The 17,675-nt window shown below is 46.2% G+C and overlaps 1 protein-coding gene across 1 annotated transcript in view; it reads left to right on the top strand.

The window, feature by feature from the left end:
- Nucleotides 1-17,675, top strand: part of LOC142579715 (O-acyltransferase like protein-like) — a 60,673-nt gene that overhangs the window by 15,965 nt on the left and 27,033 nt on the right. The window contains exons 2-6 of the mRNA XM_075690245.1: nt 11,787-12,013; nt 12,684-12,795; nt 15,584-15,674; nt 15,992-16,086; nt 17,117-17,287. Of these exons, the coding sequence (XP_075546360.1) occupies nt 11,787-12,013; nt 12,684-12,795; nt 15,584-15,674; nt 15,992-16,086; nt 17,117-17,287 (696 nt within the window). The remainder of the gene's footprint in view (nt 1-11,786; nt 12,014-12,683; nt 12,796-15,583; nt 15,675-15,991; nt 16,087-17,116; nt 17,288-17,675) is intronic.

The following is a 17,675-nucleotide window of genomic DNA, read 5'->3' as shown; positions in this document are numbered from 1 at the left end:
AGTATCGGGACAGCCTACGGGGCTTAGTTCGAATGCCACATTCGCAGGGACTGACTGGCTGTCCCGCTTTCATTTTCGGGTCAGAAGAGCTTTAAGCGCAGGCCAGAGGCCGCAGACTCTGCGAACGATTGAAGGTACGCTCGCTGCCTCCGAGCTTGGCGCTTGCATCACGTGCCGCCAGCGGGAGAGTGGTACAACTTTCTTTGTGCCTTTGTAGGAGTGCTGCCGAACGTTGTGCTGGTTGCAAGACAATAGAACTTGTTTGTAAAGAACAGTTTAAACTTTCTTTTTTTTTTCACTTGTCTGCGAATGCTCCGTGTCGTAGATGCCCTCTTTTTATTCGTTTATTATGTCCCGCAGACCTGAGGAAATTTATTTACATGTCAGTGTATAACAGTCGTCCGTCATCACCAGATAACTGAAATTAGAGATGGTGGAAGCGTAGTCATTTAGAACAAAAACAGTGCCCTCTAACGGGAAAAAGGAGAGAGATGTTTGTCTTCTTGTCTTATCCCGTTAGTTACTCCTGTTTTCGTTCTAAATGGCTATCTTTCCAACTATCCCTGCAGCAAATCCTCTTGGAAACATGATCTCATAAAATTTGCAGGGTATGGACGGCATGACAAATATATTGTGATTGAACGTTTATATAGTCGTGCTTCTTTTCTTTTATCTTTTACATGTGCACGTCGCTAGCACTGAAAACCTAATAACTAAAGCTTGCAGCACCTTTATGCTAAGATGCAATAGTACATAACCTGAAATGGAGTAGAACCTGAGCACTGGTAACGCGCGATAAAGTTCGCGACAACGCGCTTAGCCTTCAACGGATCTGTGTGCTTGCGTCCTTGGACTGAGATTATATCGAGCGTGTGACGAGCATGGAAGTGCAATGCACTTTTCTGAACGCATATAGGGTCGAAGAAACGACCAAAAATCGCCTGTGTGGCTGCCCCATATATGAAGATGAGAGAAGTGCAATTGGGACAGCTTTGGGGAACTTAAGACGACAGGCCTTTCTCAGAGGGGCTATTGGGCCTGTAGCCTCGTGCGTCTGCTGTGTGCAAGGCCACAAGGGCGCTGGGGCGTTTCTTGAAATGCACCAGCCTGTATGACCGCCTGTGACTGCCTCAGCGATGAACGCTTGCGTGTGTAACAACGCAAACTGTGAACTTCTTTCTTCCCTCTCCTCTTCCACAACCCTTTCCCCCTTCCCCAGTGCAGGGTACCCTACCAGGCTTAGCCTGGTTAACCTCCCTGCCTTTCCCTTATGATTTCTCTCTCTATGTGAACGCGGCTGGGAAGATGAAAACGCGTAGGCAGAATTGCCTCGCCTGGTAATCTGGAAGTGACAACCCTACGTGTGCTAAGTGTCCGGCACCTGTGTCAACCGCGGAATTTGAATCCTGGGTTTTTACGTGCCAAAACCACGATTTTGATTTTGAACCACGCCGTAGGGGGGAACTCCGGATTAATTTTGGCCACCAGGGAATCTTTAACGCGCCCTCAATGCACGGGACACGGGCGTTTTTGCATTTCGCTCCCATGGAAGTGCGGCCGCCACGGCCGGGGTTTGATCCCGTGATCTGGTGCTTAGCAGCGCAACACCATAGCCGCTAAGCCTCTGCGGCGGCTGTTCCTAGGACAGTAGTCAGTTCTTGTAGTCATGTCCTGCTGCTAAGGACATTAGGCACAATATGCTTAGGGTGCCAATACTAAAGCCGAATGTCCCAGCAGACTTTGCCTGTTGGATAACGGACAACAAGTGTGCTAATTCATTGCTGGAATACCATCGCTTCCTACTTTCTTTTTGGTGGTAAATATGCCTTGCGGCAAGTCTACCGAATAATAATATATAAAAAAGAAACCCTGCAGCCTCATCGAAAAGACGCGTCGACTGCAAGTTGGCTGCAGGCCGAGTTACATGAACGTATTAGAGATGCAAGAAGAGAGCAACAAGCAGGCAGAATGAACCAAGGGTTTCACAATCGATCTGGGGTCAGGTGTCTAGCGGGTAATGGATCGAGAAAGAAAGGTCATTCCGCACCATCGCCCCACTATTGTCATTGTGTCGATGATAGCGTGCGCACGCCACGAATCTATGGCAAACTATCGTCGACTGACGTCGAGAGTGCTCTATTGTATGCAAGCATAGCATTTTCCGTTGTCGGTGCCAATTCAGGGAAAAAGTCACGAACCTTGGCGGTCAGAAACGACTCGTGTTAGCCTCTGTAGTCCATACCGCTATTTCAGCCTCGCTACCGATAGTAACATGTGAAGACACACCGAATGATACGCGACAAGCGGTTGAGAGTTAACAGGTCGCAACCCATTCACTCGACGGTGGTTCTCCCCACCCTCGCGCAAAGTTGAGAACGCAAACGGTTATAGCTACTTGAAGCCCGCGCGCGATACAAAAGCGTACGTTTCTCACGACAGCTCTTCTATGGGCATGTAAACGTACAATACGCTTACAAATGTATAATTTATCGCATTCTGTGCCCCGATGCCATAGTTTTGCAGACTCGCATATATTACATGGAGATATTTTTGCATTTCGGTGTTGTGCTTCTGCCTTAAGAGAAAGAAAAGAAGTTCCTGCCAGCTGCTTGCGAATTTCACACCTACTGGGAAGGGGGCGTTACAGCGTAAAGCTATTCCAAACTTTTCTATTCCGATTATGCAATCAGCCCTCCGCGATCGGTCAAAAAAATTTCGAGCCACAACCCACTGTGCCCGTCTGTCACGCGGCACCTCAAAACCGCGAAAACTCACCACCTCAAAGTAACGTGTACGCGTTAAAGACGCATTAATATGCCGAACGAAACTGAGACTAATCTTCTGAATAGCCGGAGACTGCTCCGTTCCGAAAGGAATAGAAGATGGCTGCGTGCCAATCGCTGTGGCACTGGCTACTGAGAGCTGCCGGGGAGCACGAATTGGTTTGCGTGTAATAAAAAATTTTGCGTGGCAGTATAACGTTATCGACACCTATCAGCACGCATACGACATTGCTCTGCCCACTTTACTTTGCTGAGGATCCGTTTTAGCGGCATTTTTAACCTTCCGTTGCACGCCGCTGCGATTTTCGACCAGCCACCGCAAGCTAAGTACGGGGAAGTGGACCAATCACAGACGCCGGCACCATCCTCTTCATCCGGTTATCTACATTCACTGTGCTTGCTCGGCTCCATAGAAACTCTCTCCACTTGAGCGTGCTACTCGCCTCTTCTCAGCCAATTAGATAAGAAAAAGTGCTCCCTCAATGCAGGCAATTTTATTCTCTTTGAAAGCAAAAGAAAGTAACATCCTATAAACGAGAAGCGCGTTTGATTGGACTTTTCAAACAACGCTGCGGGATACCACCTTATGTTTGCGTCAGTGGTTACATAAATTTGACTTCAGAAGATTGCAATAAAAACAAATTGGAATACTTTTGTGTTATAGGGCCCCAGGTCTCGTTGTTATTGTTTGAACTAAAAGTACATTGTTGGGCTTGCCGGGCGCAAAAATAATAGTAAGCAGGCCACATCGATGAGTGGATGTTTACATCGGTTGTCGAAGATAATGAAGGTGTTCATGTTTTCCTTTCACACCTTTCACATACTATCTAAAAGAATTGCTCTATCTATGGTGTTGGGCTGCTAAGCACGAAGGTTGCGGGATCAAATGCCGGCCACGGCGGCCGTATATGTTTTCTAAATTCTTTTTGCAAAGGAAGATATATATATATATATATATATATATATATATATATATATATATATATATATATATATATATATATATATATATATATATATATATATATATATATATCCTTGCAAAAAAAATTAAGAAAACACATACGGCCGCCGTGGCCGGCATATACATATATATATATATATATATATATATATATATATATATATATATATATATATATATATATATATATATATATATATATATATATATATATATAAGAAAGGGTGACAGGCAAAGAGGTCACCTAGAATGGAAAATCTGGTTTGCTACCCTACACTGGGGAGATGGGGCGGTAGAAAGATAAGAAATAGAAAGAGAGAGAGAGACAGAGAGCCCTCATGTGTGATAGGCTTTTTGTGAATGTGTTTAACTGAATAGTAAGCTCTAATAGGTCGTATTATTGTAGCGAAGCTCCCTGCTGATACCAAACTACACGAAGTTTTTTCACACCGCAGCTTTCCCATTCATGCGGAATTCATCCCGCCACTGACAACTAACGCATTTACTAACATAACCAATCATTCTTTTGAAAGCCGACATACTTAGCAGTTTTCATCCTGGAAAGCCAAGTGTCGACACGGCTACAAGATTTGAAGCCAAAAGAAACAAGGAAGACTGCAGCAGAATAACACATTTCCTTTCTTTTTTTTCAGTTCTGTACTTGTCAAGTCGCCATGAACAGAGCATTCTTCAGTATAGTCAAGAAGCCACATTTAAACGAGGTCTCGATCAAGATGGTATAGCGAAGTCCTCTAGCTATGCCACTCTTATGCTTGAATGGTGGGGAAACGATCACTCAAACAACGTGACAGCTGCCATAACCTGTGTACATATACGGCTTTGCTCAAGCTCTGTGCTGGAGCAGCGCACACGTCAGGCAGGAACCCAGGGTGCAGCCAAGGAGGGGTGCCCATCATAAGGCGCGTGGCAGTACAGCTTGCCAGCAATAACCAACACAGGCAAAACGAATCTACGCACGATACAAAGTGTTTAGGCTCAAGCGCTCCGGATCTGCCTAGGCGTGCCTCAGTGTGCATCAACAATGGCGACTATAGCAATCGCTAGAGATCACTTTGTCAAGACCTACATTGAAAGTGAAGCGCTGAGGACCCATATAAGGCATCTTGCCAGGACACCTCGCCACCACCTAGCCTCCCTACCAGCGGACAGACCACGCACATCTTTCAGCCAAACGATAACCGCACATGGTGAATCATTGTCAGCTTGTTTCACTCCTGCTGCAAGTTCTTCAATTCCTCCATGGTGCCTCGCTCAGCGAAATATCAAACTGATAATACCTGGCATCACAGAAAAAGCTGATCTATCATCACCAGCCGTTAAACAGCTCACGCTACTACTTTTGTACGAGAACTACCGGGACTCTACGCATATCTACTCTGATGGATCTGTCCTGCCAAACAACTCCGCTGCGGCAATCGTGATACCAGCGAAAGTTACAACCATCTAATTTAGGACGACTCACGCGACATCATCGGAGGCAACAGTGCTCGCAGCGCGCCTTACTGCCCTTCATTACATCGGTGATGAACCGCCACACAAGTGGGCGATCTTCTGCGATTCAAAGGCGGCACTGCACTCTCTACAGTCACCTTTACGACGCGGACTTCATGAACAACTAGTGTTTCAGATTACAGAGACGATGCACCATATAACTGATCCAGGCCATGAAATAACTTTCCAATGGCTTCCAAGTCACTGCGGGATTATCGGCAATGAACGGGCAGATCAAGCTGCCCCTTCAGCCCATACTGAGGACCACCGCGTACCAATATCACTTTCTAAAACTGACGCAGCACGGAAGCTCCGCCTGCTAGCTTGCTGCACCACGTCGTAATAGAATGAGCCACATTTCAGTGATTCCCGACTATACTTCCTTGATCTCACATTAGGCCTTCGAGTCCCATCAAAGCTTCGCCGTGGAAACGCCATGCTTTTGTATCGACTGTGGTTGGGCGTTGCTTTTACCAAAGCCTATGCGATCCGCATAGGGATGGCCGACACCGCAAACTGTGACCACTGCGGCCATCATGAATCGATTGTCCATATTTTGTGCGCATTCCCGCAGCACAGTCCACAGAGGGAATCCCTTCGCCACGAACTCAACCAGCTGGACGACGGACCACGATCGGAAGAAGGAATTTTACACCATCGACGGGACCTAACGTCGCAGAAGAAGGCCGTGCAAGCGCTACTGCGCTTCTTGCGATCTACCGACCTTTGTGAACGTCTCTAACTGGAACGCCCTTCGTGCGTCTCTGTGTGTGAAATTTTTTTAACCCTTTCCTATCTGTCCTCTTTCTAACCCCTATCTCCCAACCCCAGTGTAGGGTAGCAAACCGGAGACTAATATCTGGTTAACCTCCATGCCTTTCCTCTTCATCTCTCTCTCTCCCTCCACACCCCCCACCCTTAATTTATCTGTACTGGGATACCTGACTAAAACGATGTGCGACAACATCCGCCTAACCCCCGTCACCCCCTTCTCACTCGAAAAAAATTTCTGGCTACGCCACTGGCAGTCACCGTGCAGTGCGAACTCGCGACCTGGAATGTTTGTGGCGCTCCACAGCGGAGAACATTTTGCGCGCGTTTTCTGCCGACCACTTAGCGTGCGTCGTCGATCGAGGCACAACGCGGAACGAGACGCTCGAGGAAGATTCGGCTCGTACGAGGAGATCCTGGCGGCGACCGGTTTGGAAACGGAGCCAGCGCAGTGCGAGCCAAATGTGGGCTACGGGATTTTCTGAAAGAGAGATCCACAACAAAAATAGAAATGAAAACTAAAATATACCACGCAAGCGAGATAAACCCGAACCAACTTTGTTTGCCTAACAAATGGGTGAAAACTGAAGCGTATGCGCGATGATATCTTCGCTAGACGGTGCGGATGTGTCGAGGAAGGTGGAAGCATTCCTTCCTTATTTGGAGGTCCAGATGGCATTGCACAAACAGGACCAAATAAACTGCGACAGCACGTTGACACCGGCTTTCTTTCCGCTTATTCATACACTAGGTGATTATATTTAAGCTTTGCGTAATTTTAAAAAATCACCTGCTGCAGATAGCTTAATTCTTGTCCTTGAGGCGGAGTATTCGAAGAGGCGGACATTACTAGCGCGAGAAATCGAAACACATGTTCAAGTAATTCACGAAAAATCCCTAATTAACTTCTGTATTACTTTACGGTACAAATTGAAATTTACGAATTGGGAGTACTGTGATACTGACTTCCTTGCGTACCTCAGAGAAAGCGGAGAATGAGAGCCTGAGGCCCCTTATGCGTTCAAAGGGGGAGTTGCCTGGGACAAACGCGAGACGCCACGCGTTGACAGCCATTGCAGCGCCAGGCCATACGCAAGAACAGCTCCACCACGCTGCCCACTATACAGCTGAACGGCCGTGCATGTTAAGTACGAAGCACACCTTTTTTAAAGTGAATAAGTTTTCTTTGGCTCTTTCGCCCATTTTCATGGTCGGCGGTCTGCCAATGCAAAAGGGCAGACCGCCCTTTGGGCGTATTTCTAGTCGTCATTCTGTAAATTCCTTCCATGTGGGTACGCCTTGCAAACTCACCGGTTACAATTGGTAAATTGGAATATGTGCCACAAAGTAATTAATTAAAAAAAATAGTTAATTGACTTTTGTTAATTAGTTGAATAGGTGTTTCTATTTATCATGCAACCAATATCCGCCTCTCTGAATAATCCAGCTCAACGACTAGAATTACGTTATCCGCAACAGGCTACTTTTATAAACTCCATAAAAGTTCAAAATTATCACCCTGTATTTTACTACCAGGGGAAAGCAGAAATGAAGCAGGTGTTATATAAAGCGCGGTGTCTAATACCACTATTTTATGTCATAAATGGGAGGTGATGGTGGTAAAAAATGTTTTATTACCTATACACGGGTACGACCTTCCATCTTGGTATTTACCATCTGGGGAGGAAGGGAAAGGAGAAGGGACCGGGGTTCTTTTGAAGGGTTGTGGTTAAAAGTACATGAACAACCATGTTTCTTAGGGGGAGTCAAACATGCGTTGTCGGGGCTCTGGTTGCCCGCTTGGCCTTATCCACTGTTGCAAATTTGCCAGCGGTAGCATTTTAGTAGAAGCTGCTTGATAACTTTCCGTCCATGCCTCGTAGGCCCTGGGAAATTCCACACTAGGTGGAAGTTGTGTGCGCGTGCTCCGCTGCTGCATCTTAAAGGGACACTAAAGCGAAGCAATAAATCAGTTTAGACTAATGAAGCATCGTTTGAGAACGCTGCAGGCAGTCATTTCAAACAAATAGTTTGATTATTAGATGAGAAAATGAAGGTACAAGTATCAGTATTCGAATGTCGCGCCGAAACCGCAGCGCCGGTACGTGATCGTGACGTCAGGCATTCCAAAGTATATTTTCGCATTTGGGCCGCGTTGGCTGAATAAAGGTTCCCGAAACTTGCCATGTTTAATATTTGGTTCCTTTAGAACAAAATGTAGTCAATCTGTACCGCTATATATAATTAGTAGGCCAAAATCCAAGACGTCACAGCCCCCATGTGCGGGAACTTAAGTAGGCGTCGCCACCCGTATTTCGTTCTTGCGCTTTTTCAGGCTTACCAAACGTCTTATCGTTGTAAGAGTGGTGTTTTTGGTGTTATAGAACGGTAATTTACTGATGCAGAAGAAATCATTTTTCACTTTAGTGTGCCTGTAATAGTGAGCTGCACTGCAGCTTCTTCTCTTATGGAAGTGCGCTAACCTCAACCTCCGTGCCAGTTTTCCCTCTGCACAGGCAGACTTTGGCCACTCGTCCATATCCTTGCAGGATAGGGTCAGGCCTTTCAGGCAGCAGGTTTTCAAACGCAGTCTTGCGTTGTGATTTCACCTTTCCAGCTGCAGTCTTCATGGTCGTACTGTTATTCTTCCTGTGGCGCTATTCCTGTACTGTTTTCGCGGGGCCTTGTGTGTGCCTTGTGCGGAGGTGTTCACTAGCTTCACCCGCGCGGCCTCGTGAGCCCGCTGATTTCCTGGCAGCTCATTGTACGGCTGGGAATCCAGTGTAAAGTGAGTATATGTCCGCATGCTTGCAGCTCACGCGTCAGTCGCCTAATCTTTTTTACTCTATGTCCTGCGACACCCTCACGCTCTGACGGCCTCCTGTCAGTCTGTGCACATATTCGTGTCGGGCGCTCGGCCACAACAAATAAGCGCAACGAGTGAGCGTTACTTTGCTCGTACGTAACTCCGCCTTTCTTGTAGCAGGTCGCCTATGAAGGACCTCTGTCTTTGTTGCGTCATCCTCGCCGCAGTGCCAGGCTATACCAACCCTTTCGTCGATTACTGCTGAGCTCATATAGATGTGCCTAATATCTTGGTGCCAGGGCGTAGCCAGGGGGGGGGGGGGCTTATGTGGCTTCAGCCCCCCCCCTCCGAAATTTTTTCGGCCTGTCATGCACCGCCACCCAAAACAACTCCCGGCGCCGGAAATTATTCTAGATTTTGTCTAGAATGGGGTCTTTCTCGCGCTCTAAAAGAGATTTCGGTGCAAACATTGCGAACTCTGGCTTCATATCGTGGAAGTTTCCATGCACCTGGAGTCACATAACGCAAGGAGACCCATCCGAGTGAGCGCAAAGTTTCAAGGGCGTTTTGATGGCGAGCGGGCTCGTCGCAGACTCGTGGACGCCGCGGAATCTACGGAGCGCATGGGTTTAAATTCCGAAACTTTATGTGTATAAAGTTCTCGTAAACTTTCGATGCGAAAGGTGCACTGACATTTCCAAAGTCGTGCTTTCGATTTCCAATTCGGGAACTTTCTGGGTTTAGAGAGAGAGGGAAGAAAGGAGAAAAGCAGGGAGGTTAACCAGCTGGGAAGATCCGGTTTGCTACCCTATGCTGGGGAGAGAGGGGAGGGGGAGATAAAGTGATAGCAAAGTAGAGATAAAGAAAGAAAGGAGCATAGACAGTCGGCATAGACAGTCGAGCACAGAGATAGTCGGTCACTGTCACCGCATACGGTCACCGCACAGCACAGTAGCACTTGCAGCATTATAAACATCTGTTTAGGCTTCAGCCACTTGTCCAATTCTGTTGCCCTTAAAAATTGCAACAGTGCCCTCATCGCCCTCCGCTGGGATGGTTTGTGATTTCGGCATTCTAAAATAAGTTCCTCTGTTAGAGGTCTTTGGTCAAAGCGCGCTGTCGCGATTGCGAGCGATCGTCTCTGTAAATTGTAGCGAAGAAAGTAACAGAGGTGTTGAAGAGTCTCCTCGCTACCACAGTCATCACACGAGGCGTCATCGGCCCATCCGATTCGGAATGCAAAAGATTTAGGGAAGGCCACCCCTAGCCGTATTCGACAAAGCAGGGTAGCTTCACGACGGCAGAGTCCATCTGGAATGCAAAAGCGTAGATACGAGTCCAGGTTGTGCAGCTGGTTGTTTTGAAAATTTCCTGCGTTCCACAAGGAGAATTTAATGTTCTTATAAATATTCAACGCCAAAAGTGTATTGTATTCTAAAGTCGTACATCGGACCATACAACGAGTCAAGCCAAATCAACACATTATCAGACAAGTTGACAAAGTAGGCAGCGAGGACCGATGAGACGAAGTGCTGTAGTGGTTCATTTGTTCTATCGAGTCATAGAAAAACAAATATTAAAATTTGTTTCACCTGCGTCAAAGCACCCATGTCTAAACACTAACACCAGGAAATGTAACTACGTTCTTATTTATTTTTTCTACTTTGACTTTTTTTTCTCGAGGACACATTGAGCCTCTTCACTTTTCTTGCTCTCGCTACCTGTGGGCTGCCAGAGCAAGCCAGAGCGCATGCGTTTTTCTCGGTTTTCCCCGACCACCGCGAGGCACACTTCGGTGGACGTTCGTTCTTCTCTGGCCGAGTGGATTTTGGCATGGCAGAATTTTGGACCTTTTGTGGCTGGCAGACGAGAAAAAGAAGCAATAGTTGCTCGCCGCCATCACTGTCGGGATTCTAGGGATTGCAACGCGTTCGCTCGAGGTCATCACCTTCAGTGCGATGTTATTGAAATCTCTCCTGAAAGTCTTTTCTCTCGCCAGATGTAGGATACTGAGCAGTATGCATATGGTTCTCTGTGGCCCAAGCTTCTCACGTTTTTTTTTTATTCCTTCGGTAGCCACATTAGGTGCCCAAAGTAGTCATTCAATTGTGGTCAACATGCTTTCCGTTGCGTTTTTTTTTTTTTATTCCGGTCCCTCCGCCCCACAATACAATAAAAGACGTTGTTGTGGGGTAGCGAGTTGTCGCATGGTGAAAGTTCGATTGTGTTACTTCTTTTGCGGAAAGTAATGGGCCACGGGACTCTTCAGTTGCCGGATACCTTTATTATATTATTGCTATCGCACTAATATGGACACTATATATATATATATATATATATATATATATATATATATATATATATGTAGTTGAGTAATTGTTGAGGGTCAGTATCGTTAGCGAGGTTAAGTGCATGCACATAATTGAATTTAGTTGAAACCCGTTCCCCAGCGTCAAATCTGTAAGCCGCATGAAATCGATGACATGAATGATGACATGAATGATGAAAGGGGGGAGGAAGAGTATCAAATAATGCTTTTGTTTGCGGGCTCTTCACAGGCTGGTATGCCGGCAAATATGAAGTTTCCAGACTGCACCAAATCACCGCTAAAGTGGCACGATCCGCGCGGTAGCGGAGGGAAACTTGCACGTGATGTTCTGAATAGTGACTTCATTATTATGCCCTTTCCTTATTTCAATTTATAGAGAAAGCTGCGCTAGACGTTCCAAAGAATTGACGGCGTGTTCAGTTATCTTTTAGATGGGGAACAGTTGCTTTCTCAAAACAAATAGTAGAAATACAAAAATGGCAGATTTCTCAAATCTGCGTTCACAACTGCATGCGGCTGTTTCTTAAGGGCACATCTATAGTCACCGGCTGTAGAACTAGCTTCTCAGATTGCGAACAGGCTCAGTGCAATCTGAGTCGCAACCTCGGGTTTCTTGCGCAGTGATGGATGCATCGGGCAAGCTACCCGAGGGCCTTCTGGAAGGGCGTATGGCGTCCATCGGCTCCTACGACGAATGTCTCGACCTGATCGCCGAGTACAAGACGCAGGAGCTGTACCGTGGCAAGTACTGCACCGTGTTCCTCTCATCGGGCCACAATGTGCAGGAGATGTTCAACAACGAGACTGATGCCTCGGCGCACCTGTCGACGCTGCTCAGGCACCCTAAGGCAAGTACGGTCACCGTGGAACCGCAAGCTCGATCGCAAGCGGCTGCAGGGCCGGTATATATATAAAAAAAAGCCTTACACTATAACTTTGAACAAATGCCAAGCAATCGTGATGTAGGTCATATAATTCTCGAAGGTGGCCGGACAATGACAAACAAAGCTTACGAACGAAAAGCTTCGCGAATGCGGTTCTCGGCGTGTACGTGGACCATGACTCGATTTAAAAAGTTCACATGTCTGAGAACTGTTCGATACAGCCAATATTGACAGACAACGACAGATACCTGAGCAAATCTCGCAAACAAAATGCTTTGTGAATTTGGCCCGCAATTCCCAACTTCTTTTTTTTTTCTTTTTTCTTACCAAAGAAGGATTCTTGAGGATGGATGCCGGCCAGTCATAATAGTGCGAACGAGATGAGAGCGAAGACACCAACCACTAAAACGTTCCTTACAAACTAAATATGTTCGGGGCTTTAGGATCTGTGCCAAATTTACGAGACTTTTTTTTCATTTGGGAGAACTCTTTGTCATTGACTAGCCACCTTCCCTTCCTGATCGGCATGCACTGTCCCGATTGGACGCCTAACAGAGCACATGCATTTTAATAAACGTCCATGCCTTGCGCGTTGGCCCTCTTTTTACAAGCTGCTTCATTTGTGCTCCCACAGCGGATGACTCGGATCGTGTACCGCGTCTCTCCGGAGAGCCGCAAGTTTCGGCTGGGTGTCTGCGTGCCCTCTGTTTGCACTCTCGACGACGTGCAAAATGTGGTCGCTCACAGTAAGTGCCACGCTCACGTGCAGGTTTGTCTTGGCGTCCTATTTCTAGTGGTGATCGATGTGTAGGTGAATATGTATGAGAGTGAATAGTCACATACGCACACCTACAGCTTTGTGTAAACAGACGATTGGTCCTTGTTTTTTATCGGAACAAAAATAAAAGAAAGAGATTAAGTCTGTTATAGTGGTTACGGCTACTCTTTTTCACGTATTAGTAATATTAATAAGAAAAAATATCGCAAAATAAGAAATAATGCCACATGTTCGGAAAATTTAGGGCAGAGTTAGATTGGGTAAATGAAGTCCACATATAGTCCTAGACACACTGGAATATACAAAGATAAAAGAACAGAACACGTGCACGAGACCATTATGCGGTACAAGATGAACACGCGTACAGATGAACAAAGTACACAGATCACGCAACAGTAAAAATTGCGTTTCATCACACAAGCCGCACAAAGATGAGCATGATACACATATTAAACAACAAGCGTGCATAAATACAAATGATGAAGGTGGATTAGCCTTACATAACGCTAGCTAGTACACGTTTATAATTCCAATTTCTTCAATGACACGTGCAAGTGCATTTAGTGCTTTTCTCTGTGCTGTTTTCGATTACCATGGACCGAGCAATTTTACCAGTGTGAAAGGCTGGGTGGGGATCAGTTACGCGTACTTATTTTTTCCAATTGTCGTTTATGTGTGTCCTGCCTTGGGTAATCGATGAGTAGCTGAGAAGCGCGCTCGTCGTCAGACCAGGCTCGTTTCAAGACGCGCTCTGGCTCTGCTTCTGGTAACGTTTACGGGAATTGCAAAGTAATAAAAAGTCCAAGGACACCTAAATAATTTTGATGAGTTGTGAATGCGAAAGCATTAATGCCCAATAGAACGCCGCTGCGCGGTCTTTCGTGTTGTGAACTCCTCGCGGGCAAGCGACCGCGTTGAGATGCTCGGCCAACGCCTCCTGTCTCGCGCAAGGCCGATGCACTTCGATCAGGGAGGTTATGCTACCTTGCCCGACTGCCATAGAACCTCATTGGGACGCTCCCGAGTAAGCCGCGGCGATTTTAATGTCACCGCCTTCGTCACGCTGGGCTTGGCAATGGAAATTTCGGTACAAGTAGCATGATGTCATAAAGCAGAGCGCATAGGCCTGCTATCCAAGAGGCGCTGGTTTACCTCACTTAGTAAGACACTCGGCTTCTGAGCGTGGGATTGTGCGTTCGGGACTCACTACCGCCAACATTTTTCCTTCGGAATTTATCCTTTTTTGTTCATTAATTTCTTGACAGCGATTACCGAGGCGAAGTTAGAACGCAGGCGAGAACTTGCGCAGACAAGAAACGCGCGGATAACACAGGCTTCCGAGAACGAGAGCGAGGTTGACGTGGCGTCGCGGCGATGCCCTCTCCCCTCATGCAACACCAGGTGTTGCATGAGGTGTTGCATCAGGTGAGCAGCAGGTGAACAACAGGTGTTCCCTTCTGCCCGTTATGCTCCGCCCTGGCGCTCGTGACGTGGGGTCGCAGCCAATGGGAAGTTAGGTGCCGTTTCTCTGCGACAGACGCCGGATTTATGGCTCAATGGGCCATTTGATGCTTTCGCATCAAAAGAAGTGTCGTTCATGGTTGTAACGGCGCCGTTGGCTTCGGTATCCCGGTGCGCAGCACTCAGTTTGCACGCATTGCTAGCTTCCCCGAGGAAACGCTTGCGCTGGTGAGCACGTGGCTTTCCCAACAAAGTGTCGGGAACGCAGTCAAGCAGTACAAATAGTGATTCCCGGGTCGACCAGAGATTTAGCGAGGCTATGTGAGACGGTTCGCGGGCTTTCCTAGATACTCGAAAGCGCAAGACTACCTAAGATAAATTCCGGGCATGTAAGTCATGTAGCGTATCAAAATCTGTCAATGCCCGCCGGCGGACCATACTTCGAAAGCCAGACACCGGTGACATTTGGTGTCTACAAACCCTTTTGCAAAGCACAATTGGCAATAGTTGGCCCTTCCTTCGTGACGTGACTGTATATCACGTGATGTGCTGGCTTGTAATTTATCTAGGTATTTGTGGGCGCTGTGCATAACCGCTTCATGGCAAGAAGTAGAGGGCCTGTCTCTAAGCTGAGCTAAATACTAAGCATAATAAGATGTGGAATCGGTGCAGTCAGCAGTGGATGAAACGCAATAGACATAACTCGTGGTCTTAGCTGCATTCTTCGCTACGGAGCAGCGCAACGACTTCTGTTGATGGCGATAAAGAGGCGCGAATAGCAAAACACGCTAATTCTGACAACCTTTCACTTTAAATTATCCTTCAATCAAAAATCGCCCAGAGTGTGCATGGTACCCGTGCACTTAAACAATCGCGCTAGGACATGCTAGCACGCTATGTGTTTAGCTACGCTGTTTACAGGCTTAGAGCTAAGGTAATGTTTACAGCTCTCGCTGTCGCTCTCGTCATTTGGCACTCATTATGTATTCTACCACTCTATAGTACACTCATTTCGAGAACCTTCTGTGGTCTACGAACTTACAGCGCGTCTATCAGTATCGTAAAGCTACAGGTTCTATGAATGGCTCTACTGGACAACCTGCAACGTTTCGCTGACGATTGCACACTGCGATGCAAATTACGGCTTGCGGTTTTGGGAATGTTGTTAAGCTGAGTGGACGTTCTATAGCGTTGAAGTAACCCTGAATACAAGCTAAGAGCATTCTATGTTTAAAATTGCTGGTGAATGAGTCAGCGATCTAACACAATTTCTCCCCTTTTGTTTATCCTCGCAGCATCTTCGAAGTCGATTGGTGCGAAGACACAAGTTAGTCGTTGTGTAGTCAAAGAAGACGTGTCCATTAGCGGACTGCAGGTCTTCCTCATGTAAGTTGCCCGAACCGCTACACCTGCATGTCTTAGTTCGAAATGTCAGCACTTGTCAAATGCATATCATTCGTGCTCAAGAAGAAGACAAAAACGTATCAGACTTAAATTACGTAAATCTACACTGCATTTACTGACAGTCTGATATAGTCGTAACAAATTTACTTTATGGGCTAGGTAAGTACTAGATTGAGAGCCCATGATGCTTTCTCTTTATTTTTTTTAATATTCTACGAAATATTGTTCGTGCATGCGGACAGCCAGGCCTGTTTGTTTGGTAACTGTTTTGACGGCTGTATTTTTTTTTTTTTTTTCAGAATCACTCTGTGCGTGCTTGTAAGCGTCATACTTGTGGCTACTGTTCTAGACATGCGGGTGGAGGACAACGCGCAGAAAGCTCTGCCTGGTGCAGGTACTGGGTATATTTATGTATTACTTTAAACACAATGGCCGGACCGTGGAGTTAGGCTGCTGAGTAGAGGCGTATACTTAAGTGTGTTCGACATTTTCTAGCAGACTGTAGCCTAATTATTGGCTCCTTGTGGTGCTTTAAGAACGTTTCTATGTCTTGTTGTAGTTTCAGGTTGATTTATTATGTCATCTCCATACCTCTTTTGCATTGTTCTTTTTTTAGTGCTTAATGTTCTTGCGCGACTGAACTTGGTTCCCTTCCGGATTTAGAACGTTCACGCTTTTCCTTATATGCTAGTTCTAATTACGGTATTTCTATTTTCTGGATGACAGCTTTAGTGTGCACACCTATTTGGATGCTTATCGTGTCCTCATATCGTGACATTCGTAACAAGAGCATTTGCGCGTGTACAGTTTCACTCTTTTTGTTGTGCTGTGGGTTACTCATTTTAATTGATTTGTGCATATTGCTGCTTTATCAGCAGTGAATTCTCAGGATCTATCGCTGGATACAGCGTACTCTAGTTGCCTGTGACATCACGATTACAATAATATATACATAAAAACAGCTGTCTATGGCAAAATTTGGATTGAACCTAGGAATGCTTTCTGATTTTCAGTGCTAGCTTGTAGGGTGAATCGACGAAGCAGAAATTTTGTCATCCTTTAAAGACAGTTCGTCATAAAATCAGGACCGAGATTGTGTCATAAGTCTTGCTCATTTGGGCCCACGAAAACTTGCTAAGTACAGACCAGAGCGAATCGCACTAATGAGTCAGCGAATGCATCCATCCATAAAGAATAGCCGGTACATACAAAAATAAAAACGAGCAACAATGTAGACTAGACCAAAAATATGACGGAGCGTTTTTTAAAATGGTCATCTTGTGACTTGCTTAAGCGCACTCTTGTTTTGAGTGAGCAGAATTTCACTGTTGAATCATTCGAAGCAGTCTCATCGGAAACTCTGTGGCTTTTCTATTCTCGCCAGATTCTCATTTCTATGCGCTTTTCTGACTACTGCTGCACAGGTTGCCTGACCAACTGTCTGCTGTCGTTCTCATTCGCTCGCAACCTGCGCCGTCTCACGGACCCCGTGGAGCCTCCGGAGTTGGGTGCAGCACAGGGCGTGCAGGCGATCAGCATGGCTTGGCTCATATGCGGACACACCTACTTCCTCACTGAGAACACGCACATGTTCAGTAAGCGAACAGTTCGTTTCTTTCCTTTGCACACGTGTCCTTGTTTGCGCTTTGGTTTCTGTTTGTTTTTATGTCTAGTTCTTGAGAATCACGTGGAGCTCTATAACACAAAGCTATTCAAAATTTTTCTATTCTAATTCTGCAATCAGCCCTCCATGATTGGTCAAATAATTTTCTGGCTGCCTCCACTTCGCCTGTCTCTCACGCAACTTAGCGAAAAGCACGAAAACGCCCATCTGATATGATGTGTGCACACTGATTATGCATGAATAGAACCGAACGAAAGAAAAATAATTATTTCTGATTCGACGCCCTTTTCGCCATAATACTCTGCCATTGCTCAAACATTTTCGGGCTGCGAGCACTTCGCCTCTGTCACGTGACGACA

The sequence above is a fragment of the Dermacentor variabilis genome, chromosome 1, assembly GCF_050947875.1.
Source record: "Dermacentor variabilis isolate Ectoservices chromosome 1, ASM5094787v1, whole genome shotgun sequence".
NCBI classification, from domain to species: domain Eukaryota; kingdom Metazoa; phylum Arthropoda; class Arachnida; order Ixodida; family Ixodidae; genus Dermacentor; species Dermacentor variabilis.
Note: the sequence above shows the minus strand (reverse complement) of the source record. Positions and strands in the feature narration are given on the sequence as shown.